A 20,828-nucleotide genomic window follows, 5' to 3' on the forward strand; every position below is an offset into this window, starting at 1 on the left:
ATACTGTCAATTTCCTAGCTTACTCCAAAAACTGCAACTGTCAGAAATACTAAAACTGGAGCCTTTGGCTCAGTCAGCTTGCCTATCTATTTCAATAAGGAAACCTATTTGAGAAACCAGATTTACTTCAGAAGTAACTTGGTGAGTTCAGGAAAAGCAGAGAGGCAATGAGCCTTTTTGTTTTTTAAAACTTCTAAAAATTTAATTTACCTTTTTCAATTAACCAAAATCTTTTTTCCACCCTCTCACCTCTTCTTCATCTCTCCAAGAGAAAAGAAAAAAACAAACAAAACTTTTAAAAGTTACAAATTGCATAATCAAGCAAAACAGATTCCCTCATTGGCCATGTCCAAAAGAATATGTCTCATTCTGCACCCTTAGTTCTGCCATCGCCTCTCTTCCAGAAGATTGTCACAGACAAAGGGTCAGGGGTGGGGGTGAGGGGAGATAAGCATTTACATAGCACCTACTATGTGCCAGGTATTGTGTTAAGTGTTTTACAAATTATCTCATTTGTAGGTCTGTTATTATCCCCATTTTACAGTTGAGGAAACTGAGGCAAACAGAAGTTAAGTAACTTGCCCAGGGTCACACAGCTAAAAAGTGTCTAAGACTGGATTTAAACTCAAATCTTCCTGATTCTAGGTTCAACACTCTATCCTCTCTACCACCTAGCTAGCTCTGATTAGAGACACTGAGTCTTTAAAGGGATACTGAGGGTAGCCTGGTGACCCTCACCTCCCCAGCATCAAGGGTTCAGCCAAATGGACAGGAATGCTCAGAACTTCCTCTCTCCACACATTTGAATACTTCCCACTTCCCTTCTTTAGAAACTTCCATCCGCCTTACCTGTTTTCTCCTTCTCAACTGATTTTTGTTATGTTGCAGTTTCCCAATTAACTGCAATTTTCTGTGAGAGTGTTTTAAGAAGCCTGCTTCCTGAACCCACTTGGGGAAGTACCTTGATAATTCTGGCAAACTTCTTGGGAAAGTGGGGTTTGGGGGAGGGGCATCTCTTGTAGCCAAGTAATACCAAGTGGAAAAGCACTTCAGCTTCAAGACTATGTGACCCTTTAAGGACCAGCTGTATGCAATCCTCCTTACCTTCTGGTCTAATCTTTTCTTATTCAAGATCACGAATGAATGAATTAATGAAAAGCATTTATTAAGAGCTTACTACGTACCAAACACTATATTACCTACTTGGATTACAAGTACAAAAACCGAAACGATCCCTACTCAGGATTAGCCTAAATTCTATTGGGGGAGACAATAAATACATGTAAAAGTATGCACAGCAAAAATATAAAGTCAATGCAGATATATAGCAGTTAAATAAAAGATACTATGGGAAGGATAGTGTATTTGGAAAGGCTTCATGCAGAAGATGGTATCTGAGCTGTATTTTAAGAAAGAGATTGGCCCTTTGAGTCAGAAGTAAAGAGAGAGTGCATTCCAGGCACAGGGGATGACCAGTGCAAAGACGTAGAAGGAGACAGGAGATAGTGTTGTGAATGAAGACAGAGGAGAGCAGTTTGGCTGGATCTAAAGGGGAAGGAGAGAGTGTAATATGAGAAGGGAGTATAAAAATAGTTGGGGCTAGGTTCTGAAGGGCTTTAAAAGCTAAACAGAAGAGTTGGTGTTTTATCTGAGAGGCAATGGGAAGCCACTGGTATTAGTTGATTAGGGGAGTCATATGGTCAGATTGCATTCAAGGAAAATTTCTTTGGCAGCAATGTATAGCATGGACTGGATTGGTAAGAAACCTGAGACAAGGAGAGCAATTAGGAAGCAGTTGCAATGTTCTAGGTTAGAGGACCTAGTACCTTTCCCTGAACTAAGGACCTTAGCTAAGGTGGTGGCTATGAGATTGGAGAGAAGGGATCAGACATAAGAGATGTTACGAAGGTAGATGCAGCAAAATCTGGCAACTGATTGGATATGTGTGGTAAAGGATAATAAGGAGTCAAAGATGGCACTAAAATTAGGTGACACTGGAAGGATGGTGTTGGTGTTATCTTTGATGGAAATGGGGATGTTTAGAAGAGAAAAGGGTTGGGGGAAATAATAAGTTTAATTTTAGATATGTTAAGTTTAAGATATTTCTGGGAGATGCAGTTAAAGATATCCAAAAGACAGTTGTTGATATAGGACTGAAGCTCTTGGGAGAGTCTGGGGCTGGATATGTAGATCTAGGAGTCATCTGCATAGAAATGATAGTTAAATCCATGGGAGCTGATGAAGTTATTGAGAGAGAATATAGAGGGAGAAGTGCCATGAAAACTTAGTGAGGAAAAGTATTGAGGAAGAGAGGGTAGTCAAAATTACAACAGACCCCTCCTCCCAAGGAGTTTACATCATATAGGAAGAGACAATATACAGTCAATCCTCAACATTCACACATTTAATTTTCACAACTTCAGGTATTCCAGTGACTTTAATAGTAACCTAATTTTCACTTTTGCACATTTGTGGCTATGTGGAGTAGAGAAAAAAAATGAGAGGCATGATGCATGCAAGTTTGTGGAGTGGTTAGAATCCTACTAGGTGCTTCACTGGTCTTGTTCACTCCCTTCATTGCTCTTGTTCACTCTACCTTATAGATAAACAGCTTTCTCACCAGTCTTCCAACAGTAGAGACTAAAGTCCCAGCAACCTCTCCCTTAGTTTTCAGAGGATGGCTAACATAGAGAGGTTTAGAGCAGTATAGTATTGTCTGAAATCAATGTCTTCACTTTGGTTTGTTTTTTTTTTTTTGAGATGTTAGCATGAAATATCACAGAATTCTAGGGAATTACTAGTGAGAAAAAATATTTCACATGTTACCAATTTAACTTTGTGGACTGTATTTTATGGGTTATTTCATGGTTACTGTGTTAGGAAACATGCTTATAATCAGAACTAATGTTTTGTTATAAAGAATTGTATGTAAAAAGTCTATTTTCAGCAATTTCTAGCAAACAACTACAGTTTTTGGTAATCATAGGAACCTGATCCCCTACTTCCCATAGGTTCGATGTATCAACATTTGCTTTTTTTTTTACTTTTGTACCTTTTTCTGGGAACATTCTCCTGAAAACATTGAGAATTGACTGTATATATGGTAGTGATTGCTATGGAGGGGCATTTTGGTCCTGAGAGTTACCAGGTGAGTGGGGCCATAGTTTCCCTTGGAGGACCAGTGATGATTTCATCATGATTCCAGAGTCAGAAGGTGAGGAAAGAAATAGGAAGAGGATTTTATGCAGCTGCAAGGGATTATTAAGGTTAACTAAAGTAGAGGAAAAGTAGAGGATGAAGTGAGGCATAGGTAGGACCATTCCCAAAGAGTGGGCCAGAAGAGGAAGTCACCCATCAGGGCAGAGGGGTGGCAGGGCATAGATTAAAGTGTTTATAGCATTTAGGACATGGTCTTTGGTGTGGGCTGTGAGTCTGTTGGCAACACTTAAGAAAATAACTAAGAGTTAGGGAAAGGAGCTGAACTCCTTTTGGGAAGGAAGTTCTTTCTTCCCGGACTACATTTCCTTGCTTTCTTTTTCTGTCCCCTCTTCACCTTCATTTCTGTTTCCTATGCTTTAAAACCCATCCTTTTCTTGTGCCAGCACCAGGGCTTTGCTTGATGACACTTCTTTCTGGTTTCTCACTCCTAATGTCTCTCCATTTGAGTTTTCCATTCCCTCCCCCAACGCCACCCAGCCTTTCCATCCAAAGAAAACACAGCGTTGTTTTTTCGTTCTCTATTGTTCCGTTCCTGTAAAAATGCAGAATTCTCCTTTTAGGAAGTTTTAATTATTTTTGCTACTAAATGAAGGTAAAAAGTGTATAAGTTTACAAAGATCTTCTCATTAGGTCCTGAGCCCATATACAAATGTGATTGGAACAAAAGATCCGTCTTCCCATAGTGTTCTCCTGGCTGAGAGTCGGTCCCTTTTTTTTCCAGCTCTTGCCCTTAGCCAGCAGGCCTAATCCTGTCTCATCTGCCTGTTAGATCAAACTCTTAAATTTCTAGCTGATGGGTTTAGCTTGCCAAGGCTGCCAAATGTCTCAGTCCTTCCAAAACCTACTGCCTCGACTTATAGTTCTGGCTGTGGGATCCCCAAGCTCCCCATGAGTATGCCCCTTTCTTACTTACCCTTTCTCCTTGCTCTGGACAAGTCATTCTCCTGGGTTTCAGGATTGTCTTATAGTCCTTATCCTCACCCTTCACATTGGCCAAAGAGGCAGCATGGCCCAATGAACCAATCTGGAATCAGAGTGTCTGGATTCAAATGCCTGCTTTGCCACTTACCATCTTTGTGTCTTGGGAAAGTTGTTTAATTAACCTCTCTGGGTCTCTCTGTTTCCTCATCTGTAAAAGGTGGGGCTTGGAATAAGACTCTTCTGTGATCTAAATCTATGATCCTATGACCCACTGGTAGTCTACTGGTTCCTTTGAAAGAAAGAGCTTTCTCCATCTAATCCTAAAGATTTCTCCCTTGCCTTCAAGCTTTGATTTCAAACATGATTATCACCCATCTCGTTTTCTCCTAGAGCTGTCCATCCTCCAAGTAGTTTCTCTCTGTCTGTCTCTAACTTTCTGTCTTTCTCTGTCTCTGTCTCTCTTTCTCTGTATCTGTCTGTCTGTCTGTTTCTCTCTCTCTCTCTCTCTCTCTCTCTCTCTCTCTCTCTCTCTCTCTGTGTGTGTGTGTGTGTGTGTGTGTGTGTGTGTGTGAATGTTTGGACTGGAAGATTGCTAAGGTTCCTTCCCACTCTAAGTCTAAGATTGTGTTATTCTTGCCCAAGTCAAGCATCCAGCACAGGGTCTCCTTCCAGACTGAACTTTTGTTCTTGCTCTCTCTTCATACTCCTTGGTGGACCTCACTTTGATCCCTCCTCATTGGCAGACTTAGGGTTACAGACTCACCCTGGAGCCAATGAACAGTGGACTCTTGTGCCTGACCCAATTTCTAATGACACCTACCTCTCTACTTCCTAATTATTAATTCATAGCTTGAGATCTGCTGCCTCAGGAGATTGCTTAACAAGAATCTAAAGTTCACAATCAAAAAATTTTCTCAAATGTACAGTGAATATGAATAGATAATTTTCTGCCTTCTGCTACTCTGCCAATGAGGACAAGTTCTGTAGCCACTGTTTCTTTGGTAATGACTATTCATCTTCATATAATAAAAAGTTTGTTTCTTTCTCACGATGCCAGAGAAAAATAAATATCTGATCAAACTTGGAATCCAAGAAGTTTACCATAAAATTCAAATTTCAATGCATATATACATATACAAATATATCTGTATATGTATCTGTATATGTATTTGTGTGTATGTGTAGTGTATGTACATGTATACAGCTATCTCTTCCACATCATGACTTTCCCCAATGCAGTTTTGATATATTGTGGGTCAGCATAAGAAATTGAATGGGAATTTTGGGAGAGTTATGCAAAAGGGACTGATGACATACAAAGAAAGACCAGCAGATGACACAGAAAAAGTGCAGAAAGTCACAAATTCATAAAGTATGTGTATAGTATTTTATAATAGCAACATATTTTATCTTTTAGTACCATAATAATTCAGAGTTTTTCTCTGGCATGAAGAAAAAGCCAAAAAATTTTACACAGATTTTCCAGATCATAGGGACACAACGCCCCTAACCTTGCAATCTGGAAAGGATAACTATATATACATATATATGTAAATCTTCATTGTTCCTGCTCTCTGGGCCAGGAGATGACTGCTGTTGTGCTCCCCATTTCCCCAGTGCTCAGCAAGGCCCAATCCAGAATGATTCTGTGAAAAGCATGCTAGGCTTAGAGTCAAAGGTCTTAGGTTTGATTCTGGCTTTGCCACTTACTATACAATCTTTGGCAAGTCATTTCTCTTGGGTCATGCTACCTCTCACACCTTCTACTTTCACACGTAAGGCCCACTCTTGGGATTCTGATGGTACCAAGTCCCTTCCTACCTGGAAACTGATTATATTCCCTTTTGTTTCCTGGTCGTATTTTCTGTCTCATCAGTAATCTTCTTCACAGTTGTGGCAGATATCCATTTACCCCCTAGGAGTCCTGTTGTCTCTATTCCCTTTCTTTTTGGCTCTTGCACCCAAGCCCTCAGACCCAGACATCTTTGAAATTTGTCTCCTGGTCTCCTTGCTCTGAGTCATAAGCTCTTTCATATTGATCTATCTCTCTGTGTCTGTCTGTCTGTCTGTCTATCTATCTACCTACCTACCTACCTATCTGTCTGTCTACCTTTCTACCTATCATATATATGAATTATGTGTAACAACACATAGGTATATGTACTACATATAATAATCTACTTCTGTGCTCCATGTGTATATATGGAATATTATATATAATATACATTGGAGATAGATAGATAGACAGATAGATAGATAGATAGATAGATAGATAGATAGATATGGAAAGATTTCATAGTGTAATGCCCAGTAGTATATGGGCTATATACAACCACTTTTCTGTAGTACTTTATACTTCTTACATGGGTCCTACTCATTCTCTGGGCTGACTCATTCTCTCCAACCAGTTTTCACACTAGGAGGTTTAAGCTCCTAGACAAGGACCATCACCATTCAATTACACTCAAATTTTCTTGAGGTCCTAGGGGTAACCCTGTTGAGTAGGAATATATGTCCTCTACTTGCCATTCAAGCCCCCATCAATGTATTTCTACTTACACAAACCAGAAATTCACAAGATGACATTTATAGGTCTTAAATATAACCAACTACTTAGCAATAAGGTAAAAAAAAAAAACATCACCGGTACTCATATATTAAAGTAAGTGTATGAATGATAAAAACAAATCAAAATTTACACATAAACCTTTGCCACAGTCTACCACCAATGTTTTGGTGTATTTGAGGGAAAGTGGCCACACACAGGAACCTAGCAGGGAAGCACATGGGAGAAGAAAACCCATATATTCAAGTTAATTCACAACTCCGGACTGAAGGCTCTAATGTTGTTGGTCCATTTGAGAACACATGCAACACGCTAAACCACTTCTCTACTAACTGCTTGTCTGCTAGAACTTACACTCTTCCATTGGGCAAATGTACTTCTATACACAAAGTGATATAATATTTATAAGCTCTTTCAACTTATACACCTATTGTATTGAGGGAACATCACTGGGTAATTTCTATAGTAGTTTCCTTTGAGCCTAATGAATTGCAAAGTTTGTTGGGCTGACTGTCTCTGGGCAATACAGACCAAACCCAGCTAGTATTCACTTACCATAATCCTGTATTGTTCAGTCAAATTGAAACAGAGATCACAACATAAGAGCTCGAGTTACCTCAGTGAGCAAAGTGAACAAGCTTAGCCAATTCTTCATTTACCAGGACTCTGTGTTATCATATGAAATCTCAGGATTTCATCCTATACATAAACTACAAACCTGTCTTTCCACTTTTCTATTTTCCCTTTCAAACCAGAGGGTAAGAGGATTGCAAAATAAATAGGCACTTCTGAGGCTTTCCCTCACTTAAGCTGTAGATGGCACTGAAGAGTAATATCTGAAACTGAAGCTCTGATCCAATGAGGCTGTCAATCAGAAATCCCATAGTTAAATCTTTCCTTCAGAAGACTGCCCCTGTTGCTGGTTTCTTCACACAACCCCAATAAATATATTTTTCACTACCTGCTCATACAATTACCTGGGTCTTCAATCTCTTCACTGTTAACAACCCAGCTTCTGCTTCCTATTTCCTGGATCTTTCAGGACCATAATGCCCCACAGCACAAATTTCTCAACATGGTCTTCTGTGTCCTTGAAACTATTAATTCATACTCGCATTATTCCCATTTTTAATGAAAAAATTTTTTCTCTGCCCCTATGAACCATCAAACTGCTCACTAACAAACAAGATAGAACTCATCATTATATCTTTTTGCAGGATGATTTAAGTCTTTATATTATTATGCCACAGATCACTTTCTGTGTGAACCTGCTTAAATTATACCTGGAAACTGTTTCTTCATACACATATTTTAGTAATTTTTATTAAACCAAAATTCTTTTCCTACCATTTCCAGTGATCAAAATATTTATTAATAACAGAGGCAATATCTTATATTCTTGACCCATTGGCATAATTCTTTTTCTTTACACAAAAGTACTCTTACTGCCCTTTTTGAGACTAACCCGCTCCATGTGAAAAGGGCAGTAATTTGAGGGAATATTGCCTTACAACAACAACCATGACAAGGATGATGATGATGATGGTGATGGTGATGATGATGATGGTGATGATGATGGTGGTGATGATGATGGTGATGATGGTAATGATGATGATGGTGATGATGGTGATGATGATGATGGTGATGATGGTGATGGTGGTGATGGTGATGATGATGATGGTGATGATGATGATGGTGATGATGGTGATGATGATGATGGTGATGATGGTGATGGTGGTGATGGTGATGATGGTGATGATGGTGATGATGATGATGGTGATGATGGTGATGATGGTGATGGTGGTGATGGTGATGATGGTGATGATGGTGATGATGGTGATGATGATGATGGTGATGGTGGTGATGGTGATGGTGGTGATGGTGATGATGGTGATGGTGGTGATGGTGATGATGGTGATGATGATAGCTAGAATTTCTATAGATCTTTAAGATTTACACTTTCCAAATATTAGCTCATTTTATCCTCACAACCCGGGAGGTAGGTGCTATTATTATCCCCATTTAACAGATGAGGAAACAGAGGCAAACAAAGATAAAATAACTTGCGCAGGGTCACACAACTAGTAAGTGCCTAAGGCTGGTTTTGAATTCAGGTCTTCCTGACTCCAAGTCCCGCACTCTATTCAGTCCCGCACCTAGCTGCCTTACAATAGGATCACAGATGGAAAGTGGGAGGGACCTTAGAGGCCATCTGATCCAATGCCCTCATTTTAAAGATGAAGAAATGGAGGCCCAGGGAAGTTAAGCAGCTTGTCCAGAGTCACCTAGGATCAGAGATGGGATTTGATATAACTGGTGCCGATTCCATATCTTCTGTTATCTGTTCTGAATAACTGAATAATTATTTTTACCCCAGGGCCCAGGAGATGATAATATGAGAACCAATGGGTAGAGGGAGAGAGTTGCAGTGTGGTATAGTGGAGCCAGAGGACCATCTCTCGTGTGACCTTGGACAAGTCCCCTTACTTCCCTAGGCCTCTCTTTCTTCATATGGAAAATGAAGGTGTTGGACTATAGGGTTTGTGACATCCTTTCCAGCTCTGTAATATACACATATATTATATAGACCTATATTATATTTACAAACAGTATATACCTGCATGTGCGTGTATATGCATGTATACATATCTAAATGTATACAATATACAAATCTATACGGAAAGTTTAGGCAATTTAAGGTTATATGTGTATGTATATACACATGCACACATACATGCACATATATACATGTGTTATGTAAATGTATGTACAAATTAATACATGCGTATATGTATATATGCATATATAAACATAAGGTGTGGTTTTATGTACATGTATATTTATGTGGTCACATGTGTATATATCCCATATCATGTAAGTATGTGCTATGTAATATGCATGTGACCAGGTAAAGAGGCTATCCTCTGTCTCATTTCTTATTAAGCCTTAATCACTGAATGGGTGTTGCCTCAATCAAACTGAGACTTGTTAAAGACTTCAGCTTAAAAAGGCCATGGTCTCCCACTGCATCCTGGGTCATCTCCAGTCACCCTGAATGATATCTGACCACTGGACCCAAATGGCTCCGGAGGAGAAAGCGAGACTGGTGACCTTGCACAGCCCTCCCTCACTTAAATCCAATTCACGGTCCTCCTTGAGAACAAAGGACAAACAACAGCGATAACATGTATACACGCATATACATGCACATGCAGGCAAACAAACATATGGCATGACTTTCATAGGGTCATAGCCCAGGGCAGAACCAATATGTATCTGAGGCAAAACTTGAACTCCAGTCTTCATGGCTTCAAAGCAGGTTCTCTATTAACTATACTACCTCATACACACATATATATATGTATACATATATATACATATATATGTATATGTGTATGTGTATGTATATGTATAATATAATATATATTCAACCCCACATATTTGAAATGTCATATGTATTATATCATATATTAAAATGCTTTACTAATACTTTTTTATATCACTGTCATTTCTTAATGAATCAATCCCCATCCTGAGACACACACACACACACACACACACACACACACACACACACACACTTAATAGAGACTTCCATTTTAACAAAAAGGTACAGTTAAGCAAAACAAATCAACACACGGGCCAGGTCACAAGCACTTCTGGCAGGCTGTATCATTAGCACACCAGGTCATCATAACCTAGATTCTCTCTATCTTTGTCTCTCTGTCTCTTCTCCTGTTTAAAAAGAATTTTCTTAAAAATAAAAAAATACATGCAAACAAAATCCCTAGTTTTTCAGTTGAGCTCTCCTGGCATCATCAGAGCACTTCAGTTTAGTTCAGTTTATTCCCTTGGCATATCCTCCACTCAGGGAGTCACAGTCCACATTTGTATAGTAAGTCACAATTGACTTATTTAACGAACATCAATTAAGCTCCTATTGTGGATAGTAAGGCAGATTAGGGATGTCAATGTCAGTCATCTAAGTGAAAAACCAATCACTTTACTAGCTATGTGAAAAGGATTGAGAAAAGTCTTTGGTTTTGACAATTAAGTAGTGATTCAGTCTTGTCCTTCCCTACAAAGATGGCAGCCTTATGGTAAGGGTCTTCCTCAGTTCTCATTTTTTCATACTTCTCAGAATCACCATCCATTCTCTGCCTTCTACTGGTCAAAGAACAGTTCTGTATACTCCTCACACTTGATGCCAATTCCTCTTGCCTCCTCTAGGACTTTCCTCCAGTGGTCATCTACTTCCTCTTTGTATCTTCAGTCTCTCTATCTTTACATTGTGTCCTTCCCACTTGACTACAAAAATGTTCAAGTTTCTTGAATGACAAACCTCCCCCTCACCCTTCTGCTGTATCCAGCTACTGTCCCATCTCTCTCCCTGCTTCTTGAAAAAAAAAATTTCAATACCTATTTCTTTTGTACTTACTCTTCTTCTACTCCTTGCAGTCTGACTTTTGCCCCAAACATACTACTGTCTCTCAAATGTTACCAATAACTTCGTCTACCCAAATCCTTCAGATTTTTCCCCCAATCTTCAGCATCCTTTTGATAACTTTGACACTGTTGAAAATGAGACTGGGCAAGTTTCTTAATTTATCTGGGCCTCAGTTTCCTCATATGTAAAAATGATTGGACAAGATGACCGCTAATGTGCCTTGAAGCTATAATCTATGATACTTGGACCACACTTCCATTGAATATTCTCTTCTCTGTGTTTCAGAGACACAAAACTCTCTTGCTTCCCTGACTCTATTTCATTTGCTGGATCCACCGCATTCCTGACCTCTTATGTGAATGCTCCCTCAAAGTCTCTGCTAGCCCTTTACTGTTTTTCTTGGAAATCTCATTGATTTCCACAGATTCAGCTCTCTGTAGATGACTTCCAAATCTCCATCTCCAACCAGACCTAATGAGTTCTAGACCTTCATCTTCAACTGCCTGAAGGACATCACCACTTGGATGTTCCATAGTCCCTTGAACTTCACATGCCCCAAACTGAGCTCATTAATTTTTCCTCATAAACATGTTCTACCTTTTGCCTTCATTATTTCTATCTGAGGATCCACCATTCACCCAGTTTCTCATGTTATTAACCTTGAAACTAACTTTGACTCCTCCATCTACCTTCAGTTCAGTCATTTCAGGCATGTCCAATTCTTAGTGTCCCCCTTTGGAATTTTCTTGGAAAAGATACTGGAATGCTTTACCATTTCCTTTTCCAGCTCATTTTCCTCATGAGGAAACTGAGGCAAGCAGGGTTAAGTGACTTGACCAAGGGTCTGAGATTAGCTCAAGAAGATAAGCTTTCCTATCTCCAGGTCCAGTACTCTAAACATTGAGTGACCTACTTTACTTCTCATTTAATAAATTGTCTTGATTTTGCCTTCATTAACATTTCTTACATCTCTTCCCTATTCTGGTTGCCAACACCTTCATACACTTCTCATTACTACCCACCAGGACTATCACAATAGCCTCCTTGAAGGTTCCCTCTCCTCATTTCTTTCCTCCTCGAATTCTTCTGGCAAATCATCTTTCTACCACAAAAATAAGGAAATGGTCACTCCTCTCTATTCAGAAATCTTCAATGTGGCTATCTATTCATGTCATGAATTTTATCAAGTAAAATTCAAACTTCTCTGCCTGGCATTTAAAGCCTTCCATAGCCTGGTACCATTCTACCTTTTCAGCTTTATTTCATAGTTCTTCCCCTGCAACTTTGTGCTATTAGCTCAGTTGAATAAATCTTTTCTACCTTATCTCCCATGCCCCCCCCCACCAAACACACACACACACACACACACACACACACACACGGTGTTATCATACTTCCATGTTTTTGCTTACACTATTCTTGGAATATCCTCCTTTCCCCTTTTAACCTGTTGAATTTCTCTTCATTCTTTGAAACCCAACCAGAAGACCACCTTCTCCACTTTTAGAGAAGAGGAACATTTTGTCACAGGTAGACATTTGATACTTTCATAGCTTTGGTTCATATATCATGAGTCCCGCTTGCATTTAACCAGGCTACCACAGAAAGATTGATTCAATACTAACTTCTCTGATATTGTCCTTAATTCTGGCAACCAGAATAAGCATAATATTACATTTTCCAATTTCAGGTACACAGTAATTAAAATGTGAATAAATCTCTGTATAACACTTCTGTAATATGCCCGAAACAATTCAAATGTCTTTAAACTGTAGCCTCCTATGGTGACTCGGAGATATGTTTCTGAGGGGTCTTCCCATTGTCCAGTGGCCTGGCCGGACCTTGTCAAGTTAGTACTGGAGGCCAGATGTTGCAATCTAGGGATCTTTTCTTAGTGATATTTATAGACATGTTTTTCAGGGTCAGGATGTTGGTATTCCCCAAATCAAAAGGACTATGATATTCGTCCAGTTTTGATTAACTTGGGCCAAGTTTCCAGATGGGAACTCATTATGTAAAAAGGCATTAATCTCTCAGTAGAACATAATTTACAGGTGTTCCAGAAGAAAACAAAGGCATTCCAGTTCACTTAATTGTCCTAGTAGTAGTCCCTCTCAGTGTCGTATATGTGTATGGATATGTATATATACACACACATAAAATTCTGCCTCGGGGAGTCATAGGGTCAAAGACCTAGAGCTAGAAGGAATCTTAAAAGCCATCTAGTCCAACCCCCTCATTTTAGAGATCAGAAAACTGAGACCAGTGGAGGATAAGTGACTTACCTAAGGTCACATGGTTTGTAAATGATGCGATATCAAGAACACTGGTTTCAAAACAGACCTCTGATACTACCTGTGTGACCTTAGCAAATCATTTAATTTCCCTATAATAAAAACTCCTCATTTGAACAGTGAAGCTAATGAGCTAGATGGCCTCTTGTGTCCCTTCCAATTCTAGACCTAGGATTTTATGATACTAAGTTGGCATTTGAACCTAAGTGCTCTGTCCAAATTCAGTGCGCTCTCCAATGTACTATGCCATCTCAATACTAAGTACCAAATAAAATGATGCTCAAAAAACTGTGTTTGCAGAAATATTCCCAGGAACTTCATTAAAATCAAAAAAAATTATCTGAATATATTATAAAATGATTGTGATTGGAAAGGAAGAATGACAAACTCTACCTGGGAGGTCTAAATTCACATAAAGTCTAGTTATCTGTACTGTGATCCCTTAAAACAGACATTTAATGAAAGAAAAGTTTCACTAACCTGATTGGCAACTGTCTCATTCTATAACTAGATATTCTGTGTTTCTATGGTCGGCCCTAATCATTTGTTTCAACTAAGGGTCCCAAACTTTATTACCAGTTTGAGTGCTAATAAATTACACAAAAACCAAGCTCTGTCAATATTTTTACATATTGACACAATTATAATTCCAAATGTGAAATTATTTTTCTTCACAGAATTATAAACAGTTGCTGTATGTACTCTATCAAAGTATTCTTCCCTCTTCCTGATTTTAGTCCTGATATGACACACAGATTCCTCAAAGTAATCGAACTTGTTGGGCTCTTACCATGTGCAATGCACCCAAATTTCCTAATGGCTGCCATGTCATGATTGAGTCCCCTGTGTCAACTCCTATTAAAAAGTCTATCTTGGGACTCAATGCTTTCATTCTCTATGAATGAGATAGCAAATTGTACAGTATCTCAATTCAGTTTACCCATAATTTCTCCTTTCTGTCCCCAGAACATACCCTGTTTTCCTTCCTCCAAGCCTTTGTTCAGCCCTTCTCTATGTCTGACCAGTCTTCCCTCCTCATTTTTGTCTGTTGAATGCCTCCCAACCCTTTAAAGACCAATTCAAATGCTGCCACCTCCTCCTTGAAGCCTTTCCTGATTCCCCCCAACCCTCTCCATAATAAGCTTCCCCTTCAGACTTCTCAAATGCATTCATGTATTATTTTTTTTGAATTTTATCATTTTCATTTAATATTTTAGTTTTCAACATTGATTTCCACAAGATTTTGAGTTACAAATTTTCTCCCCATTTTTACTCTCCCCACCATTCCAAGATGCCATATATTCTGATTGCCTCATTCCCCAGTCAGCCCTCCCTTCTGTCACCTCATTCCTCCCTGCCCCATCCCCTTTCCCCTTACTTTCTTGTAGGGCATGATGGATTTCTATGCCCCATTCCCTATATATCTTGTTTCCCAGATGCATGCAAAACCAACTTTTTTTTGAGCATCTTCTTTTATAACTTTGAGTTCCAAATTCTCTCCCCTCTTCCCTTCCCACCCACCCTCCCTAGGAAGGCAAGCAATTCAACATAGGTCACACGTGTATCATTATGTAAAACACTTCCACAACACTCATGTTGTGAAAGGCTAACTATATTTCCTTCCATCCTATCCTGTCCTCCTTTATTCAATTTTCTCCTTTGACCCTGTCCCTTTTCAAAAGTGTTTGCTTTTGATTATCTCCTCCCCCTATCTACCCTCCCTTCTATTGTACCCCCTTTTTTATCCCCTTCCCCTTACTTTTCTGTGGAGTAAGATACCCAATCAAGTGTGCATATTATTCCCTCATCAAGTTGAATCTGATGAGAGCAAGATTCACTCATTCCCCCTCACTGTCCCCTCTTCCCTTCCAACAGAACTGCTTTTTCTTGCCACTTTTATGTGAGATAATTTACCCCATTCTATCTCTCCTTTTCTCCTTCTCTCAATGTACTCCTCTCTCACCCCTTAAATTTATTTTATTTTTTTAGATATCATCCCTTCATATTCAACTCACCCTGTGTCCTCTGTCTATATATATATATATATATATATATATATATATATATATATATATATATATATATATATGTATATTCTCTTCAACTACCCTAATACTGAGAAAGGTCTCATGAATTACACACATCATCTTTCTGTGTAGGAATGTAAACAAAACAGTTCAACTTCAGTTCAACCTTCATAAGGGACTTATAAATTCTCTTTCTTGTTTACTTTTTCATGCTTCTCTTGATTCTTGTGTTTGAAAGTCAAGTTTTCTATTCAGCTCTGGTCTTTTCATTGAGAAAGCTTGAAAGTCCTCTATTTTATTGAAAATCCATATTTTGCCTTGGAGCATTATACTCAGTTTCGCTGGGTAGGTGATTCTTGGTTGTAATCCTAACTCCTTTGACCTCCGGAATATCATATTCCAAGCCCATCCTTCAATCCCTTAATGTAGAAGCCGCTAGATCTTGTGTTATTCTGATTGTGTTTCCACAATATTCAAATTGTTTCTTTCTGGCTGCTTGCAGTATTTTCTCCTTGATGTGGAAACTCTGTAATTTGGCAACAATATTCCTAGGAGTTTTCTTTTGTGGATCTTTTCAGGAGGCAATTGGTAGATTCTTTCAATTTCTATTTTACCCTCTGGCTCTAGAATATCAGGGCAGTTTTCCTTGCTAATTTTTTGAAGGATGATGTCTAGGCTCTTTTTTTGATCATGGCTTTCAGGTAGTCCAATAATTTTTAAATTCTCTCTCCTGGATCTATTCTCTAGGTCAGTGGTTTTTCCAATGAGATATTTCACACTGTCTTCTAATTTTTTCATTCCTTTGGTTCTGTTTTATAATATCTTGATTTCTCATAAAGTCACTAGCTTCCACTTGCTCCAATCTGATTTTTAAGGTGGTATTTTCTTCAGTGGTCTTTGGACCTCCTTTTCCATTTGACTAATTCTGCCTTTCAAGGCATTCTTCTCCTCACTGGCTTTTAGGAGCTCTTTTGCCATTTGGGTTAGTCTATTCTTTAAGGTGTTATTTTCTTCAGTATTTTTTGGATCTCCTTTAGCAAATTGTTGACTTGTTTTTCATGGTTTTCTTGTATCACTCTCTTTTCTCGCATTCATGTATTATTGTGTTTATGGCTATTGCACACTTAATAAGTACTTGTTCAGCTCCCCCTATGTGGAAGACTCTGCTGGGTGTTGACAATATAAAGCCAAAAATGAAACAGTTCCTGTTATCAAAGAGCTTATATTCTTATAGTTACATGCATTTACTACACTGTAAACTCTCTGAGGGCAGGAACCATGCATATATTTCTAAGCTTTGTGCCTCCTCATGTGTCTAGCAACAGGAATGTTCTATACACAGGAATCAGTGAATAGTTTTGTTGAATTACTGCATAACAGATAGGCTCAGGCAGACAGTCTGAGGCCTGGAGAGCCAAAGTTTATAGTCCCATTTGGTTCTGTTGGACATGAAGACACAGGCTAGTATTCATCTGCAATTCTGTCTCCATTTATGCTAAGTGAAGGGACCTTTGAAAAATCCTAGAGAACCAATGTATCTTCCCTCCTGCATTAATCAGACAATAAGTAGAAAGTGTCTTAAGATTAAAAGTGTCTAATATCTAAATTTTATTATCTTCTCCCTTTTTTCTTTTCTTCTTTATTTTTGTTTTTCTCTTAGGGCATCAAGGACAGAAAGGGACAAAAGGAGAAACAGGAGTTCCAGGTAGAGTACTTGCTTGATTTTAATTTCTCAAAGAGATGACTAGAGTCTGTGCATTCAAATGGCAGGTCTCTGTGACTTTGAAATGTACACCAGCAACTTCCTTCTCTCCTTTCTCCTCTGGTCCCCGAAGTTGTAATGGGCTTGAAGGGACTATAAGGAAATCCAGGGCTTCTGGTTCTTACACCAGCCTGGGTGTGGTGTGACCTGAGCGAAGTCAACAGATCTTTCGGGGTCCCAGATTCCTCTTGTAAAAAACAGAGGAGAATAATGCAAACTCACAAATTTCAAATTCGGGTGGGAATAGAGGTGGGGGGTGCTGTCAGGGGGAACAGTCAGAATGTTTAGCATACGTACAAATACATTACATTTGGATAAAATAAAGTAACTCTGTTCACCAATTGTGCAAGAGACTTTGTAAAATCACGGATCTGAAAGGTTTGGTTCAAATCACCCAATCTTTGCTGTTGAAGCCCACATATCTCTTTACACTCCAAACAATTTGCACCATCTCATCCTGCTCTCATCAGGCTAAGGTCATAGAATCATACATTTAGAACCAGAAGGGTCCTCCAGTTTATCTGCTTAATTTTAAAGATGAGGAAACTGAGGTCCAGAGAGGTTAAAATGATATTGTCAGGGGCACACAACTCATATCTCAGACAAGATTTGAGCCTGAGTCTTCTTGACTTCAGGCCTAGCACTCTGTCCCCCATCTGCCTCAAGACAACATACTCAGACCGGGGCTTTCATCCAAAGTCAAACATCTAGATGCCAAAAACAGCTAGATATAGACCAGGAGACAAAGCAACCAGATGATTTCCAGAATTTGTCCTGGTGTTTGGGTTTGTATAGCCTCACCAACTGGAAAATCAACAAACTGGATGATGGAGTACTTCAATCAGTCAAGTCAAACAGACCAGCTTGAGCTGTATCAGGCCAAATAACCAGTTTAACTGACGCTCTTCAGCTAAACTAATTTAATTGACAGATTGTTATAGCCTTCAGGGTTTTATGAATATTGAACTAAAAATATTTTAAAAAGAAGGAGAAGAGAGTATATAATTTCTTTTGGACTGGCTGATTTTTTGTAGGTCTGCTTCCTGATTTCTATTAATCATAGATTTGGGCAGGAAGGCAGTACCAATTTTAGTGGCTGAATTATACATAAATTACTGAGTGGGGACAACTTCTGACAAATATCCTCCAGTTTAACCTCCTTATTTTGCATATGAGGTAAAGCCAAAGGAGTTAAATAACTTGTCCATGGTCACACAATTAGTAAGTGACACAGCTGAGGTTCAAACTAGGTCTTCTGATTTCAAATCTGTATTTTTCCTACTATCTTTTGACCCCAGTGGAGTCTGAGGACAGTTGGCACCCTCACAGAAAGAGCTAGAAATCTCTTGCAATTGAACATCCAGTCCCTGCTAGTTCTCAGCACCCCCCCCCCCTTCTCGTTGTCCCTTTCAATATCCCGCTCCATTAGTTTCCCCTTTTAAAAATACTGGGATAGGAAGCACATACTACCTCTTTTCTCTGCTGTAGGTCCTCAAGGTCAGAAAGGAGCACAAGGAAATGTGGGGAACAAAGGTGAACCTGGCGCCAAAGGACAAAAAGGAGAGCAGGGTAAGGCTGGGTTTGGTTTGGTTTTTGTGGAGCCTGATTTTAAGTTTTTGGGGCAATGGATTTTCACATAGGACTAGCAGTTGTCACATCCCTCCCCCTCCCTGTAGGGAGGATGTCAGTAAATCTGTCCTTACCAGATGGATCCCATCTTAATATCAATCAATGCCCTCTAGTGAAGATTCTACAGTCCCTTCCTATAATGGCCCACTACCTGAAAATTCTTTCTCAGATCAAACTTAAACTTTTTTGCCTGTACCCATTTCTTTTTGCTCATGAGTAGAGGTGGACAATAGTATAAACTGGAAAGCCTCTCCAAAGCAAATTGAATAAATTCTTGTGACTCATTTCAATTTAATTCAGTTCTACTGATGGGTCACTGCACAAACAAGGGAGAACTTGATCTCCTCTTCCTCCCTCAGCTTCCCCTTACCCCTACCAATTGCCCCCAAAGGAAAGAAAGAAGATTCAGGCTTGCCTGCCTTCATAATGACTCATTTTCTTTCATTAAAGGACTGCCAGGGATTGAAAGACAAATAGGTATTGCCCACTTTTAATTTATCCTTCAGGGGAGGAGAACACTAAAATCTTCTGATGTTTTAACATGGCCTAGAGATGGTCCTGGGGTCCCAAAAGCCATGTCAACTGGTAGACCCAGCCATGAACCATCAACTGATTCTAGCTCAGTGTGCCTCAGTGGTTCACCCGAAGAAATTTGTTCATCATCTTGTGGGTTGGATTAAAGAAACAAGGCATAGAGGCCTGGAGGTTCATGTTGGTGGAGGAAGTGCTCATACTGATAAAACCACAGACTCCTCGAAATATTGAAACATTGCCTCTTTCAGTGTTGACACTGCTAGAAAAGGCAAGGGTAAAAGGGAACTAGATACCAAAAGATGATTTTGATTTTTTCCCTCACAGGACAGTCTTATTCTTTGCTTTGAGGAATCAAGTGCATACCAGGCAAACACTCAGCACATACTAGAGAACTGGTCTATGGTCTCTAGTTCCAATTCTCAAATTTCTTTTTTTTTTCTTTTTCTTCTATGACATTTGTCAAAACTAATCAGACTGGATTTGTAAGACCAACAACTATTCAGTCTGGTAGCTGCCCTTTGGAATACTTGCTCCCTGAAATTGTAAGAACTACCATCCAGTGAATGGTAGTACTTCAGGTATATTTGCAGAGGGAGTGCCAGGTAGTAGGGTCAGGAAGACTGATGTGTAAGTCCTACCTCTGAAACATACTAGCTAAGTGTCCCTGGGCAAGTCAGTTAACCTCTTGATTCTCCAATCAACTAGTCGGTAAGTCGGTAAGTTGTAGGACAGGTTCCTGATCTGCACTGACAAAGGAAGCTTCCTCATGAGGAACTATATCTCTAAACCAATGCAGTCACAGATTTGGACAGATAAATAAACAAATGAGGAAAGAAGGAAGGAAGGAAGGAAGAAGAGAGGGATGGAGGAAGGGAGGGAAGGAGGGAGGGAAAGGAGAGAAGGAGAGAGGACAGGAGGAAGGCTACCTGATTCTAGGCATGAAAGAAGCATGAAGAGTACATGATCTAGCTAATTTCCATTAAAATAGTTATTTACTTAAAAATACTCTTTATTTTAAAGAAGTACTATCCTTTGGCAGGTTATATAATGTGATTGTGAAATTCAAGTGGACAGAGTAAAAAATATGTTGGTAATTAAGAGCAATACATAGAGCCAGAAGGTGAGGACTCTCCAAGGGAAAGAGGTCCTAGCCATGATCAGACAAAGTAAAGCAGAAAGTACTCTGGGTCAAGCCAGAAGTCACAAGGATGCCAAATCCAAAAGGCAGGAAAGTGGTGAAGAGGATCTTACTAGCAAGAGTTGCAAAATTGAGGAATCAACACAACATCTCAGAACCAATGTGTAAGGAACAATGGGTGTCAGTGAAATTGTAGCAATATCATGGTACAAAGCAACTGGATTTCTGTCCCTGGGCCCCATTATTGTTGCTGTGGGATAAAACAGTGGTTTCCTCACATCTTCCTTGCAA

The 20,828-nt window shown here is 39.3% G+C and overlaps 1 protein-coding gene across 1 annotated transcript in view; it reads left to right on the plus strand.

Annotated features, from left to right (window-relative positions):
- MARCO (macrophage receptor with collagenous structure) overlaps positions 1-20,828 on the plus strand; it is a 57,900-nt gene that overhangs the window by 34,955 nt on the left and 2,117 nt on the right. Inside the window, exons 13-14 of the mRNA XM_036746851.1 lie at positions 17,135-17,179; positions 18,725-18,805. Of these exons, the coding sequence (XP_036602746.1) occupies positions 17,135-17,179; positions 18,725-18,805 (126 nt within the window). The remainder of the gene's footprint in view (positions 1-17,134; positions 17,180-18,724; positions 18,806-20,828) is intronic.

The sequence above is a fragment of the Trichosurus vulpecula genome, chromosome 2 (genome assembly GCF_011100635.1).
Source record: "Trichosurus vulpecula isolate mTriVul1 chromosome 2, mTriVul1.pri, whole genome shotgun sequence".
Taxonomy (NCBI): Eukaryota; Metazoa; Chordata; class Mammalia; order Diprotodontia; family Phalangeridae; genus Trichosurus; species Trichosurus vulpecula.